The sequence below is a fragment of the Echiichthys vipera genome (assembly GCF_963691815.1).
Source record: "Echiichthys vipera genome assembly, chromosome: 23".
Taxonomy (NCBI): domain Eukaryota; kingdom Metazoa; phylum Chordata; class Actinopteri; order Perciformes; family Trachinidae; genus Echiichthys; species Echiichthys vipera.
Window position 1 is genome coordinate 1103914 of NC_139848.1, and position 15056 is coordinate 1118969.

The 15056-nt window shown below is 49.5% G+C and overlaps 1 protein-coding gene across 1 annotated transcript in view; it reads right to left on the reverse strand.

Annotated features, from left to right (window-relative positions):
* Nucleotides 1–14689, reverse strand: part of LOC310964714 (zinc finger protein GLI2-like) — a gene marked incomplete at its 3' end in the record, with an annotated part of 57731 nt that extends 43042 nt beyond the window's left edge. The window contains exons 1-2 of the mRNA XM_083937970.1: nucleotides 14621–14689; nucleotides 8804–8910 (exon numbers count right to left, since the gene is read on the reverse strand). Of these exons, the coding sequence (XP_083794096.1) occupies nucleotides 8804–8897 (94 nt within the window). The 5' untranslated portion in view covers nucleotides 8898–8910; nucleotides 14621–14689. The remainder of the gene's footprint in view (nucleotides 1–8803; nucleotides 8911–14620) is intronic.
* Between the last annotated feature and the right edge of the window lie 367 nt (nucleotides 14690–15056).

A 15056-nucleotide genomic window follows, 5' to 3' on the forward strand; every position in this document is an offset into this window, starting at 1 on the left:
AAGACTCATTAAAAGTGTTTCAGTGCGATTAAAAACCACCTGAAACGACAGAAACCATCTTTATTTAGACGTGAATCATGTGACGCTGGAGCTGCTTGTGTTGTCCTCTCGTGGACGCGTGCATGAAGACCAGAGGTTGAATCCGCAGGTGGATTCAGGCTCGGACACGTGCTCTGCGGACAGCTGCACGCCGCGCACGCAACATCGAGTCTGCAGCTGCGGAGGAAGGTGTGTCCGAGCGTCCTGGAGCCAAGTGAAGGCCCTCATCAGGAGGGTCAGAGTGATGACGCGTCCTCCTGTCACCACACCACCGCAGGACGTGGTCTGGTGGTCGTTTGATGCCATTATGAGTCAAGTTTAATGGTATTTTTGCAGCATAAAGAGCGAGACGGCGGCGTGAGGAGCGTGTGAGCGGGTGCAGGGCCTCGTTTAGACCCGCTGCTCCCTCTGCTCCTCCTCCTCCTTCTCCTCCTCCTCCTCAGGAAGATTAGTGGTCGTCCTTTAGGGTCGGAGGTGGACGCTGAGCCCCTTTTCCCTGTCGTATTTCTCTCAGCCCGCGGGTCTGACCCCCTCTCTGTGCAGCTCTGTGTGCAGCTCTGTGTGCAGCTCTGTGTGCAGCTCGCCGGCGTGGCGGTGAACGCGTGCACATCCAGACGCCATCAATTATACTCCCCGTCCCTCAGATAAAGGAACGCGTCCTTATCTCTCACACACCTCTCTTAAGACTCTATTTACACACACACACACACACACACACACACACACACACACACACACACAAACACACACCCTCTTTGATGCAAACGATCAAATGATCAAAACGCATTTTTGTTTTCTGACATAAAAGAAAATATAATGATTTAGAAACGACGTCATTAAGCTGTTTATTTTATTTGTATTTATTTAAATTAACTGATAATTTTCATGTTTATCTAAATCTTTTATTTTATTTTAATTTAAATTGACTGAAACTGAACATGATGATTAAATAAATATTTTATTTTTAGTTAATTTAATTTAAGTTGACTGATAATTAACAAATTGTTTAATTTAATATTTATTTTATTTTATTTTTATTTGTTTTACTTTATTTAAATTGACTGATAATTAAAATAATGTTTATTTAGATATTTATTTTATTTGTGTTTATTTAAATTGACTGATAATTAACATAATGTTTATTTATTTCATTTTTATTCATTTAAATTGCTTTTCATATTTAAATAATTATTTATTAACTTATTAAAAAAGGTCAAAATAAACCAAACAGACTTTATTTGTATGTATTCTTCTTTATTCCCAGTGAACTTAATTTTAAATATAATGAGAAATTCTCTTTTAAATCAGTAAATAAAGTCAAAATCCACATTTACTGGAGCTGCAGCTGTAAAGATGTGTGTGTTTAGCCTCTTTAGCTCCGCCCCCCGCCCCGGAGCGCCCCGGGGGCGGCCTAGGAGGCGGACTAGGAGGCGCTAAGTACTCGGGGACCCTCCCTGCGGACCTCAGCAGAAAGACCTGCGAGGCTGCAGGAGGAGGGAGGGAGGAGGGATGATGGAGGGAGGGAGGGAGGGAGGGAGGGAGGCTGAGCGCGGCGCATCAATCTCCCTCTCGAATGACAAACTCACTCTGGGTAAGATGTATGTCAGGAGCCGCCGGAGCCAGTTAATCAAATCATTAGCGGCGCTCGGCCGTTTCCTCTGGCCTAGTTAGGAGACGCAGACGGAGCGCAGAGGGAAGCAGAGCTGCACCCGCCGAGGGTCGGGGCTTTAACGCGCCTCTGAATACACTTCCCTCCATCACACCCGCACTTCCTGTCCGTCCTCTGTCCTCTGGAGGGGAGAGACGACGACGTGTCTCTGCATAGATCAGTGCTTTCTGTTCATTTGTTTAATTTTGGAGAGTTGTTCTTTGGTTCGCTGCTCAAACGAAGGAGAAGTTCGTTGAGGTAAAAATAGAAATGTGATCTCTAGTTTAGAGGAATTTTCTTCTGCAACATTTCAAACGTTTTCACACTAAAAACACTGATGCTGACGATCTTTGGACGTGATGGAAAAGCTGCTAGAACAACCTTTGAACCTGACCTTTAAAGTCCTTAAAGACGACATTTAGACCTTAAACCTGTACGACTCCGCGTTTCCATTCATGCATTTTCAAGTGTCGCAGTCTTTCGACCAGCAGATGTAAATGCATCTAATTCACGTTCTGTTTTTGCGACGTTTCAGAAGTCAAAAGATCTTTGGACGTGATGGAAAAGCTGCTAAAACGACCTTTGAACCTTTGAATGCATCTTAAAGAACTGCGTTAGAAACGTCTTCCTGTAAACGCGTGTTTGTCTCCGGAGACGCTGATGGAAACACGTTTAATCTGCGTCTTTTGCCACATTTCAAACGATGAAAATTCATTTTTTGACGTGATCAAAAAGCTGCTAAACCGACCTTTGAACCTGACCTTAAAAGGCCTTAAAGACGTCATTTAAACCTTAAACCTCTACGACGTTGCGTTTCCATTCATGCATTTCCAAGTCTTCTCACATCTTCCTGTAAACGCGTCTTCGTCGATGGAAATGCATCTAATTCACGTTCTGTTTTGCGACTTTTCAAAAGTCAAAAGATCTTTGGACGTGATCGAAAAGCTGCTAAAAAAAGCCACTAAAACGACCTTTGAACCTGAACGTTCTCACCTGTAAACGCGTCTTTGTACCCTCTGATGGAAACACGCCTAATCTGCGTTTTTCTTTTGCGTCATTTCAAACGTTGAAAATTCACTTTTCACACTGAAAAAACTGCTGATGGAGATTTTTGACGGGATCAAAAAGCCACTAAATCGACTTTGAACCTGAACGTTAAAGTCCTTAAAGACTTCATTTAAACCTTAAACCTCTACGACGCCGTTTGAACGTCTACGATGCTGCGTTTCTTATTCATGCGTCTTAAAGAACCGCGTTAGAAACGTCTTCCTGTAAACGCGTCTTTGTCTCCACAACAGCTGATGGAAACACGTCTCATCTGCTTCTTTTGCCACTTTTCAAACGTTGAAAATAAATTTTTTGACGTGATCGAAAAGCTGCTAAACCAACGCCCACAAACCGACCTTTGAACCTGAACGTTAAAGTCCTTAAAGACGTCATTTAGGAGTTTCCATTCATGCATTTCCAAGTGTCGCAGTCTTCCGACGATTCGATGGAAATGCATCTAATTCACGTTCTGTTTTTGCGACGTTTCAAAAGTCAAAAGATCTTTTGACGTGAGGGAAAAGCTGCTAAACCGACCTTTGAACCTGAATTTTAAAGTCCTTAAAGACGTCACTTAGGAGTTTCCATTCATGCATTTCCAAACGTTGCAGTCTCCAGACCAGCAGATGTAAATGCATCTAATTCACGTTCTGTTTTTGCGACGTTTCAGAAGTCAAAAGATCTTTGGACGTGATTGAAAAAGCTGCTAAAACGACTTTGAACCTGACCTTTAAAGTCCTTAAAGAGGACGTTTGAACGTCTACAATGCTGCGTTTCTTATTCATGAGTCTTAAAGAAGCGCGTTAGAAACGTCTTACTGTAAACGCGTCTTCGTCTCCACAACAGCTGATGGAAACACGTCTAATCTGCTTCTTTTGCCACTTTTCAAACGTTGAAAGTTCACTTTTCACACTGGGAAAAACCGCTGCTAACGATCTTTTGACGTGATCGAAAAGCCACGAAACCGAAGCCCACAAAATGACCTTTGAACCTGACCTTTAAAGTCCTTAAAGACGACATTTAGGCGTTTCCATTCATGCATTTCCAAGCGTTGCAGTCTTCAGACCAGCAGATGTAAATGCATCTAATTCACGTTCTTTTTTTGCGACGTTTCAAAAGTCAAAAGATCTTTTGACGTGAACAAAAAGCCACTCAAACAACCTTTGAACCTGACCTTTAAAGTCCTTAAAGAGGACGTTTGAGCCTCTACGATGCTGCGTTTCTTATTCCTGAGTCTTAAAGAACCGCGTTAGAAAACATATTCCTGTAACACGCGTGTTCGTCTCCGGACCCGCTGATGGAAACACGTCTAATCTGCTTCTTTTGCCACATTTCAAACGTTGAAAATTCACTTTTCAAACCCCTGAAGACGTCTCTCTCTCCTCTCTCTGGAGTTTATTCGCTCCAGAGCAGAAACAAAGAGAAACCTGCAGCTGAAGATCATGTGAAGCAGCAGAAAGCTCCGGAAAAGCTGCTAAACGGACTGAGACTCTGGAGACACGTGATGGGGACGATGCGCCGCACCCTGACTGGCTGATGGGACCCGTGACGTCGTGTGCGAAGGCAATAAGTCTAAATCTGAGCGAAATCAGATTCTCCCTTAAAGAAAAGTCTTATGTATAAAAGCGTTAATCCTCTCGAGCCCGCGCGCTGACACTCACATCAATAACCCGCGCGTTTGCACCTCCGACACCTTTTGCTTATTACGACTGGGTTTGGAAAAAACACACTGGTCCCTGAGACGGCGTGCGTGCGCTCGCCGCGGCCCCCGGCCTGTTTGAGCAGACAGATGCGTGCTGTCACAGGAAATACACGCGCTCGTTTGAATCTATTAAGCGGTGGCAGTGGCGGTGGCGGGCTGTGGCACAGTCTCGGGCTCGTCCAGCACCAGAAACGGCAGAAGCGGAGAGCGCTGCCAGGGGCCGACTGTTGGGAAATGACACGGAGCACGAGTCCAGGAAGTGGCGTGCCAGGGTTTTATTGTGTCACCGCACGTTTGGAGCTGCAGGGGAGGGAGCGGGAGGGCGAGGAGGGGGCCGGGTCATCAGGAAGGAGCAGATAGAGCGTCTGGAGCACCTGGGGCCATCCTAATTGAGTGGTGGCGCGGCGGCGGATCCTCTTCTTTAAACAAAGTGTCTCTCACTTGAGCTTCATTATACGCGCAGCCCATTTCCATAGGCCTCTGGGACCGGGACCCGGGCCGCGCACATAAAACAAATGACCGCTCCATGATAAATGGTTCTATTAGCAATCCAGATTGTTAAAGTGTGATATAACAGATCGGGGCGCGGCGCCGGGGCCCACTCGCCCCCCCCCTGCACACATGCGCCGCTGTAAAGAGCTTGTTTTCACGTGTAAATAAGATATTAAACCGCAGCATTAGCCGCGTCCTCTGATAGAGAGGAAATGGCTGTGAATAAATAACGCAGGACGGGAATATAAAGCAGGGCGGGCTGTGCAGAGGCGGGGGCGGCGTGGAGGCTCAGAGGTGGGCATGACTTAGGTGACAGGGATCCTGTGACAGTAAAGAGCAGCGGCCGTATATCAGAGCGGCGGCGGCGGCGGCTGTGGCGTCCCCGTGCTGCAGACAAACGCTCTCCAGGTTCAAGGAGCTCGCTGCATATTCACTTATCAGGAGCCGGCCGCACGAATAATAATGCGTGTCACGGCCGTAAGTAATCGCCGTGTCCGGACGCGGTGGCAGACGCCCGTTGGTCGTTACCGCTGAGGTATCTGAGATCTGATTGGTGCAGACGGGAGCGGGGCGGCGGCGGCAGATTAAAAGGCGAGGAGCTTTTACGCTGGGCTGATACGGAGGAAGAGTTACGCAGGGACTCGTTTATTACAGAGGCAGCAGCTGATACGGAGGAAGAGCAGATCTGGGACGTTTAGAGGCAAAGAGACGAGATTCTCTTCGTTTCACACACAAAAAAGTTCAGATTTAACGGGAAAACAGAGACTTTGAGCGTAAACTGCAGTAAAGTACGACGTGAAGCACCGACGAGAGGAACACGCGTCACTGCAGCTCGTCCACGTGTCGACAGCTGATCAGAGGAAACACCTCTCTGCACGTTTGAGGACGTTTCATTAACGTGCATCTTCAAAGTGAGCGGACTGCGCTTACACACTAAGCGACGAAATATACACACTGTTGTGTCACCGCGTGCACGCAGATTTCCCCCAAAGGCGCTCGTCTACACGCGGGATGAAAAGTGAACAGGCAGCGTTTCCTCTGCAGCTCGTTTGTTTCCTTCTAACGTCACGATTAAAGCGGTTTCTTCCCTTTCTGACACTCTAAGTCTTTTTTAGGATTTTATTTCTGATAAAATCTTTTTATTCGGTCTGAATGAAATGATTGGTGGAGCTTCCTGCCCGTCAGCGTCCCTTCAGTTGCCCGACGCTGTCACCGCCCGGGTGGTGCGTGTCTCCGCAGGGTGACAGAGCGACAGGGCGACAGGGCGACAGAGTGTCTGTGAGAGAGAGCAACACAGCGACAGAGAGACAGGGCGACAGAGCGACAGCGGTCTGTGAGGGGGGCGACAGAGCTACAGCGGTCTGTGAGGGGGGCGACAGAGCGACAGAGGTCTGTGAGGGGGGCGACAGAGCGACAGCGGTCTGTGAGGGGGGCGACAGAGCGGTCTGTGAGAGAGAGCGAGGAACAGCGGAGAACTGATGCGTGAAGAGTCGAGACACCGGTCAACACGGTCTGTTGTTTCCAGAGATGGCGACCGCGGAGGCTGACGCAGCTTCATCAGGAGCGAACAAGAGACGAGATGGTGGAGAGGAACTTTTACTTTGATCCTAGAACGCTGCATCCAGATGCTAACAGTTAGCACTTCCTATAGTTATGGAATACTGTGCTATTTGAGCAAGGAAGCGTAGCATTAGCGTCAGCGCTAACGTCAGCGGTCGTGTAAACAAACGTCATCCCTCTGTGCCCTTAGTTCAACAACACAGAGCCCCCACCCCCCCCGTGCCCCTGCTCTTCTCCTGCTGTCATGTTATCTGTTCATCAGTGTTTACGGGGCTCAAACCGTGCCGTGCGCTGCCCCTCTTGGTTGGTTTAAAACAGCATCATATTTGTTCCGCGTGCATCCGCAGGTTAATTGTTGCGGTCGCTCGATCAAACGTTTGGTCTCTAAAAGAACAGAAACCTCCTGCACGTCTTTATTTTAGCGATGCAGGCGTCGCTGCAGCAGCTGTGTTAAATATTGAAGCAGAGTCACGCGTGCGGCGGCGCCCTGCATTGATGTTCTCCTCTGAACAGGTACGGTTGGTTCCTTGATGGCGGCGGCCACCGGGCCCTTCGTTAGAGCGCAGACGTGTCCCTGATCAGCGGCTGCATTTCCATTTCAAACGTGTGCCGTCACTCTGCATGGGCGTCAGCGTGTCTCCCCCGCGGAGGTGAGGAGCAGCTCCTTTCACCTCGTTAGAGCGAGCTTTCATCACGTGCTGGCTGACACCTTTGAAACACGCCGTCCTCACCTCAGAGGACGGACCTCAGAGGACGGACCTCCAGAGGACGGACCTCCGCGCTCCTGCTCCTCTTTACACGCGGGGCGTTTTTTATCTGAGCCCAGAGAAACTTCAGCTGTCACGCACAACTCAACCGTCTCCTTTAGGTGTCTAAACTTAACCGTCACCTTTAGTTCCTCCGTATACGTTGCTAATGAAGCTAACATACGTTGCTAACAGTGCTAACCAAGCTAATGTTAGCGGATGTAAATTTCTTTGTTCCTTCTTTAGTCGTCTAAACTCAGCCTTCGTCTATTGTTCCTCTGTATACGCTGCTAACAAAGCTAATGAAGCTAACGTTGCTAACAAAGCCAACATTAGCGGATGTAAATCTCTGCAGACTTTGGTTTCCATCTTTGTTCCTTCTTAAGTCGTCTAAACTTAACCCGCAGCTTTTGTTCCTCTGTATACATTGCTAACAAAGCTAACCTACATTGCTAACGTTGCTAACAAAGCTAACGTTAGCGGATGTAAATCTCTTAGTCCCTTCTTTAATCGTCTAAACTCAGCCGTTGCCTATTGTTGTATACGTTGCTAACGAAGCTAACATATGTTGCTAACATTGCTAACAGAGCTAAAGTTAGCGGATGTAAAACTCTGCAGACTTTGTTTTCCATCGTTTTTCCTTCTTTAGTCGTCTAAACTCAGCCATCGGCTATATTTCCTCTGCATACGCTGCTTAAGAAGCTAATGAAGCTAACGTTGCTAACAAAGCTAACGAAGCTAACGTTAGCGGGTGTTAATCTCTTTGTTCCTTCTTTAATCATCTAAACTCAACCGTCACCTTTTGTTCCTCTGTATACGTTGCTAACGAAGCTAATGAAGCTAACCCTGCTAATGAAGCTTACGCTGCTAAAGAAGCTAACGGAGCTAACGAAGCTAACGTTAGCGGATGTAATTCTCTGCAGACTCTGTTTCCATCTTTGTTCCTTCTTCTCTCGTTCATGTTTCTTCATCACTGAGTAAAAACCTTCACCAGATCACACGTTCGATCCCCGTCCCTCTGCATCTCTGTCCTCCTCTCTTCTCCCTGACACCGTTTCTTTTTCTACCCTCTGGAGCTGAGACACGTGGCGTTCTTTGAGGCTCATTACGGCGCCCTTTCATCCCTCTGTGCCCTGACATCTTTAAAACATGTCTGCAGGAGACGCTCGCTGCTGCTCTTCATTTAGTTCAACAACACCAACAGTGTCCCCCTCCCCACCCGACCCCCCGCCCACCTGCTCTTCTCCTCCTGTCATGTTATCTGTTCATCAGTGTTTACGGGGCTCAAACCGTGCCGCGCTGCCACTCTCGGTGCCGCGGCGCCCGCGTTAACGATGCTCTTTCAACACTGTTTAGGATTCCTGTCAGACTCCTACTGTACGTCACCTCTGACTGCCGCCGGCACTTATCAGGCTCCCAGGACACACGACTCTTTATCTTTCAAATGTATATTTCATTGCTGCCGCGGACGCCACGGCGCAGCGCGGAGGCCCGACACACCGCCGGACGCCGCCCCCCCCCACACACACACACACATCTGAGAGAGAGAGCGGTTTGAAAGGAGCGCGTTACCTCTCAGCTCTGATGGCTTCTTCTGGAGCTCGTGGAATCGGCTCCCGTCCATCTTGTCTTTCTTCTCTGAGGCTCGGGACGCGGTCGTCTCCATCGCCCGGCGGGCGCTGGGGGGGGGGACGCAAAGAGGGGGCGTTAATGAGGGGCGCCACGACGACGTGGGCCTTTAAAACACCTTTAAAACACCTTTAAAAGACCTTTAAAACACTTTTAAAACCCCTTGAGTCATCAGTTGAGTAAATGCCGAGTCATCAGTTGAGTAAATGCCGAGTCATCAGTTGAGTAAATGCCGAGTCATCAGTTGAGTAAATGCTGAGTCATCAGTTGAGTAAATGCCGAGTCATCAGTTGAGTAAATGTCGAGTCATCAGTTGAGTAAATGCCGAGTCATCAGTTGAGTAAATGCCGAGTCATCAGTTGAGTAAATGCCGAGTCATCAGTTGAGTAAATGTCGAGTCATGAGTTGAGTAAATGCCGAGTCATCAGTTGAGTAAATGTCGAGTCATCAGTTGAGTCACAGAGTAAATGCACGGTGTAATTAATGGTCTATTTAGTGGTGTAATTATGTCAATTTAGTGGTCTATTTAGCGGTGTAATTAACGTCTATTTAGTGGTCTATTTAGCAGTCTATTTAGTGGTGTAATTAATGTTTATTTAGTGGTCTATTTAGTGGTCTATTTAGTGGTGTAATTAATGTCTATTTAGTGGTCTATTTAGCGGTGTAATTAACGTCTATTTAGTGGTCTATTTAGTGGTCTATTTAGCGGTGTAATTAATGTCTATTTAGTGGTGTAATTAATGGTCTCTCTGCAAAATGATTCAGTGAAGCAGAACAAACAGAAAAAAAACCTCTTTGTGCTCAGATCCATTGTTCTGTCACACACACACACACGCACACACACACACACACACACACACACACAGACACACACACACACACACACACACACACACACACACACACACACACACACACACACACAGTTAGCCCACATTTAACTTAACCTGCATAATCATCATAACTGTTTGTGTTTTTTGCAGTTTTTTGTGCATTAACTTAATAATTATATGATGAATTTTAACTTTTGTACTTTTATATCATGCACAGTCTTTTATATCTTAACAGTCTGTTTAATTACATTAACTTGATGATTTTGGAATTTTATACCTTATTTATTTCTGCACCATTGTCACAAACTCATGTTTTATTCAGTTTTAATTAAATTAACTTAATAATTAAACAAACTAAACTTAACTTTTGTGCATTAAAACCTTATTTATTAAATGTTTGTTGTTTTACAGTTTTACCTGCACTTTCATGATGAATTTGTACTTTTATTTCATGTTTTCTCTGCAAAATGATCATAAAAGTCTGTTTAATTGCATTAACTTGATGCTTTTGTGCATTTAGACCTTATTTATTTCTGCATAATCATCATAAATGTGTGTTTTCTTGCAGTTTTACTCACATTATATGATTGATTCTGATGCTCGCCATGATTATATCCATGCATCAGGACATTTATACTTTATTAATTCTGCATATTCATCACAGACACTTGGTTTTTGGACTTTCAAACCTTATTTTTCTGCACAATTGTCACAAACTTTGCAGTTTTACCTTTGTTAACTTAATGAATTTTACATTTATATCGTGTTTTCTCTGCAAAATCATCATAAATGTGTGTTTTTTGCAGTTTAACGTGCACTAACTCCCTCTAATGTGCTTCTCTCCTTCTGCAGGACGCCGTTTGTGCAGGACGCCGTTTGTGCAGGAGGCCGTTTGTGCAGCGCATGCTTGCGTCTGCTCCCCCTCTGCAGGTGAGTCCTCCCAGCATCAAACCTGTGACACTGTAAATAAACTCCGCGGACACACGATGGAGATGAATGTCCTGCGGGAGGGTCTTTCCCCGCGTCAGGGAGACAAATGCCTCTGCGGTCTGCGCGGCGTCCCCGCGGCGGCCCGCTGGCGTGCAGGAGAGCGCGGCGCGGCTCATCCCCAGCAGCTGCCGTGACGGCGCCCTGAATTACCGGAGAACAAACGACTCTGTCTCCGCTGCAAAGGTCACCAGGAGAAGCTCGGAGCACGCAGTCAATTCCTCGCCGCCGCGCCCCGTTTGGAGGGGCCACTTGGTGGAATTTATGGTCGGGCCCGGCACCTTCTCTCCCGTGAGTAATAGGCGCCCCGTAAAAGGGGCCCGGGTCGGCCCGGTCTTAAATAGAAGAGCGCCTCAGAGCCGAGGGGGGTTGTTTACGGTGACATTCTGATTTATACGCACACTTGTTCCTGTGCACGCGGAGAGAACGAGACCAGATCCACCTGATCCAGCTCCACCTCAGAGCCCAGATCCACCTGATCCAGCTCCACGTCTGAGCCCAGATCCACCTGATCCAGCTCCACCTCAGAGCCCAGATCCACCTGATCCAGCTCCACGTCTGAGCCCAGATCCACCTGATCCAGCTCCACGTCTGAGCCCAGATCCACCTGATCCAGCTCCACGTCTGAGCCCAGATCCACCTGATCCAGCTCCACCTCTGAGCCCAGATCCACCTGATCCAGCTCCACGTCTGAGCCCAGATCCACCTGATCCAGCTCCACGTCTGAGCCCAGATCCACCATGTGCTAATTTTGCATCTATATTTAGTAGTTTTGTGTGAGTTTTGAGGCTGACCTGAGACAGACTTGGTGTCAGTGGCCGTGTGTGTGTGTGTGAGCGTGTGTGTGTGTGTGTGTGTGTGTGTGTGTGTGTGTGTGTGTGTGTGTGTGTGTGTGTGTGTGTGTGTCTGTCCAGCTGCTTTGATCCCTGAACTCGGGACCAAATGGTGCGACCGCGGGAAGCTGCTCTCTGTTTTACTGCCACAGTTTGGAGCCGTGACTTCCTGCTGAGCGTCACCTACAGGAGCACTTCCTGTTTATTATCCAATCACACACACACACACACACACACACACACACACACACACACACACACACACCCTGGAGGTCTGCACACCTCACTCGTGTCACTGTGACATTACGGCCTGAGTGATGCATCATGGGAAACTCCCCAACAGCTGCACGCGCGTCTCTAAAAACACTTTTTATTGAGTGTTTCCTGTCGTCACCGACGACGACGACGCCAGGCTCAGGGACACGTCACGGCGCCAGGCTCAGAGACACGTCACGCCGCCAGGCTCAGAGACACGTCACGCCGCCAGGCTCAGAGACACGTCACGGCGCCAGGCTCAGAGACACGTCACGCCGCCAGGCTCAGAGACACGTCACGCCGCCAGGCTCAGAGACACGTCACGCCGCCAGGCTCAGAGTCACGTCACGCCGCCAGGCTCAGAGACACGTCACGCCGCCCTCGTTCCTCAGACACAGAAACGCTCGGGTGCATTTTGGCGCTCGACCGAGACGAGACGAATAAAGACTTCACATTTCAAACGTGTCTCTTCTTCTGTGGTGTCGTCTGAGCTGAGTGGAGCCCTGCAGAGGCCCCGTCACTCACGTCCTCGTCCCGGGGCCTCCAGGGGCCGCACAGACGCGTCCTGACCTCGCAGCGCAGATTGATCGCTAAAGAGTCACGCATGGCCCCGCCGGGACGCCACGCGTGGAGTGATTCTGCACGCCTTCCCGTCAGCAGCAGCAGCCATCTTTATTTAGTAGTTGTGTGTGTTTGTGAGGCCCCGTCACTGACAATCCTCGTCCCGGGGCCTCCAGGGGCCGCACACACCCGTCCTGACCTCGCCGGGACGCCACGTGTGGAGTGATTCTGCACGCCGTCCCGTCAGCAGCAGCAGCAGTCCCGCGGAGCTTGTCTCCACTCCTGAACAAACACCGTCATATGTGGCGAAGACCAGATTGTGAGGTCTTCAGGATCAGGACGCCATCGCCATCGTCGGCGCCTCACAGCGCGGGGGCCCCCCCTCACATCCTTCACGTCCCTCACATCCTTCACGCCCGCCTGCTCGGCTCGGCGCTGTCAGGCCTCAGCGTGGCGTTGGTGTGCGTCCCTTCAGGAGTTAATTAACAGACGCACCAAACGCTCCGGCTCCACAGCAGAGAGGAGGAGCTCCAGCCCCCCCAGACCCCCCCAGAGCCCCCCAGAGGCCCCCCAGAGACCCCCAGAGACCCCCAGAGACCCCCCAGACCCCCGGACCTTTGATTTGTGATGTCAGCCCGTGTGACGGAGCGTCTCAGGCCGCGTGCCCCTCTTCTGCTCGCCACTGACGTGTTCGCTGGTGCTCAGCGGGAGTAAACGCCGCCATCACTGCACACACGTCTACACACACGTCTACACACACGTCTACACACACCTACACACACGTCTACACACGTCTACACACACACCTACACACACGTCGACACACACGTCGACACACACGTCTACACAAGTCTACACACACCTCTACACACACGTGTACACACACGTCTACACACACACCGACACACGTCTACACACACAGTGTTTTAAACAGATGTGTGTGTGTGTGTGTTAAACAGATGTGTGTGTGTTTTAAACAGATGTGTGTGTTTTAAACAGATGTGTGTGTGTTTTAAACTGATGTGTGTGTGTTTTAAACAGGTGTGTGTGTGTGTTTTAAACAGGTGTGTGTGTTTTAAACAGATGTGTGTGTGTACATCTCTACACACACTTCTACACACACGTCTACACACACGTCTACACACACCTCTACACACCTCTACACACACGTCTACACACACCTCTACACACACCTCTACACACACGTCTACACACACCTATAAACACACGTCTACACACACGTCTACACACACGCTACACACACACCTCTACACACACACCTCTACACACACCTCTACACACACGTCACGCGGTGTAACCGTGGGACTTGTTGTTTTGTGGTCCGCGGGACTTTTGAGTGGTCTCCGCGGGGCGCTTCACTCCCTTCACACACACATTTATCTCGCCCCGTGTGCCAGACTCCCTCTCTCCCCTCGTCTTTAAAGTGTGTGTATGAGGATGGGCGGCGAGGAGCGGCCGGGCGGCGGGGGTGGAAGTGTGTGTGTGAGGAGGACAGCGAGGGAGGGGACGGCGCCTGGGCAGGATGAGAGTGACATCCCCACCCCAGGTCTGGGGGCCCCCGTGTCACCCTGACTAACGCGCAGGCCCCATTACGCCCTCTCATCTCCGCACGCCCCCTCCGCCCCTGACTGCTGGAACTCTGCATCCTGCACAAAAGCAAACGCTCTGGAACTTTCCTTCTGATGCAAATGAACGCACCCGCCATTCAGCGTGAAAGGGACCCGCCCGGAGGCAGAGGGGACCAGGGTCCGCGGGTTCACACCAGCATCTAGTTCTGCTCTGTACTGACTCAGTTTGAGGCCTTTTTTCTTTCTCAGGCTGCAGAAAAACTCCTCCACCGCCGTTTAAAAGCCTTTAAATCCAGACTTTAACGAGGCCTGGGCTGCCTCCACATCTCCCTCTGAAATAATACATAGGAAGAGAGGGAAGGGGGGTCACGGGGACTCCTCTGCACGCCGCTTCACCCGAGAGCATCTTAAATATCAGGTTGCAAATTCCAGGGATTCCAGGGTGAGCGTGGACCTCTTTCTGGTGCGTTCAGGGTCTAAAGACCTCCTCTCTCCTCTCTCCCTGGGTCTTATTTTATTTATGTTACACTGTGAAGGATCAGAGACACTTTACATCTGAAGAACACGGAGTGAATGATGGGAATGAGAGAGTTTAGAAGAAGAAGAAGAAGAAGAAGAGGAGGAGGAGGAGGAGGAGGTGATGGTGAAGCTGCAGAGGAGCACATGGCTCCAGCAGCGGCTCCAGCAGCGGCTCAGACTCACCCCGTGTGTCCCCGTGTCCTCCTCTCTGCTGCGGGCGCCTCCTCTCGACTCCTCCTCGGCCTCCTTCTCTTCAACTTCTCCTCTTTTTTGTTTAAGTCAAAGTCAAACTCTGGTGAAGAAGAGGAAGAAGAGGGGGAAGAAGGGGAAGAGCAAATCCACCGCGCGTAAAACCAAACATGAGATCCGGGAACAGGAGAGGACGCGGCGGAGGTCACGCGTCCGCGCCTCTCTCTCTCTCTCTCCCTCTCTCTCTCTCTCTCTCTCTCCCTCTCTCTCTCTCTCTCTCTCTCTCTCTTTCTCTCTCTGTGGAAAAGTTTCCCCCGGGTGTGCGCGCGGAGGTGCAGCCGAGTCCCGGTGCACCCGAGTCCGCAGAAGCACTTTCACGGAGACTTGGATCAAACTTTTCCCGGAGCTTCCGCCGGGATGCTGCGGAGCT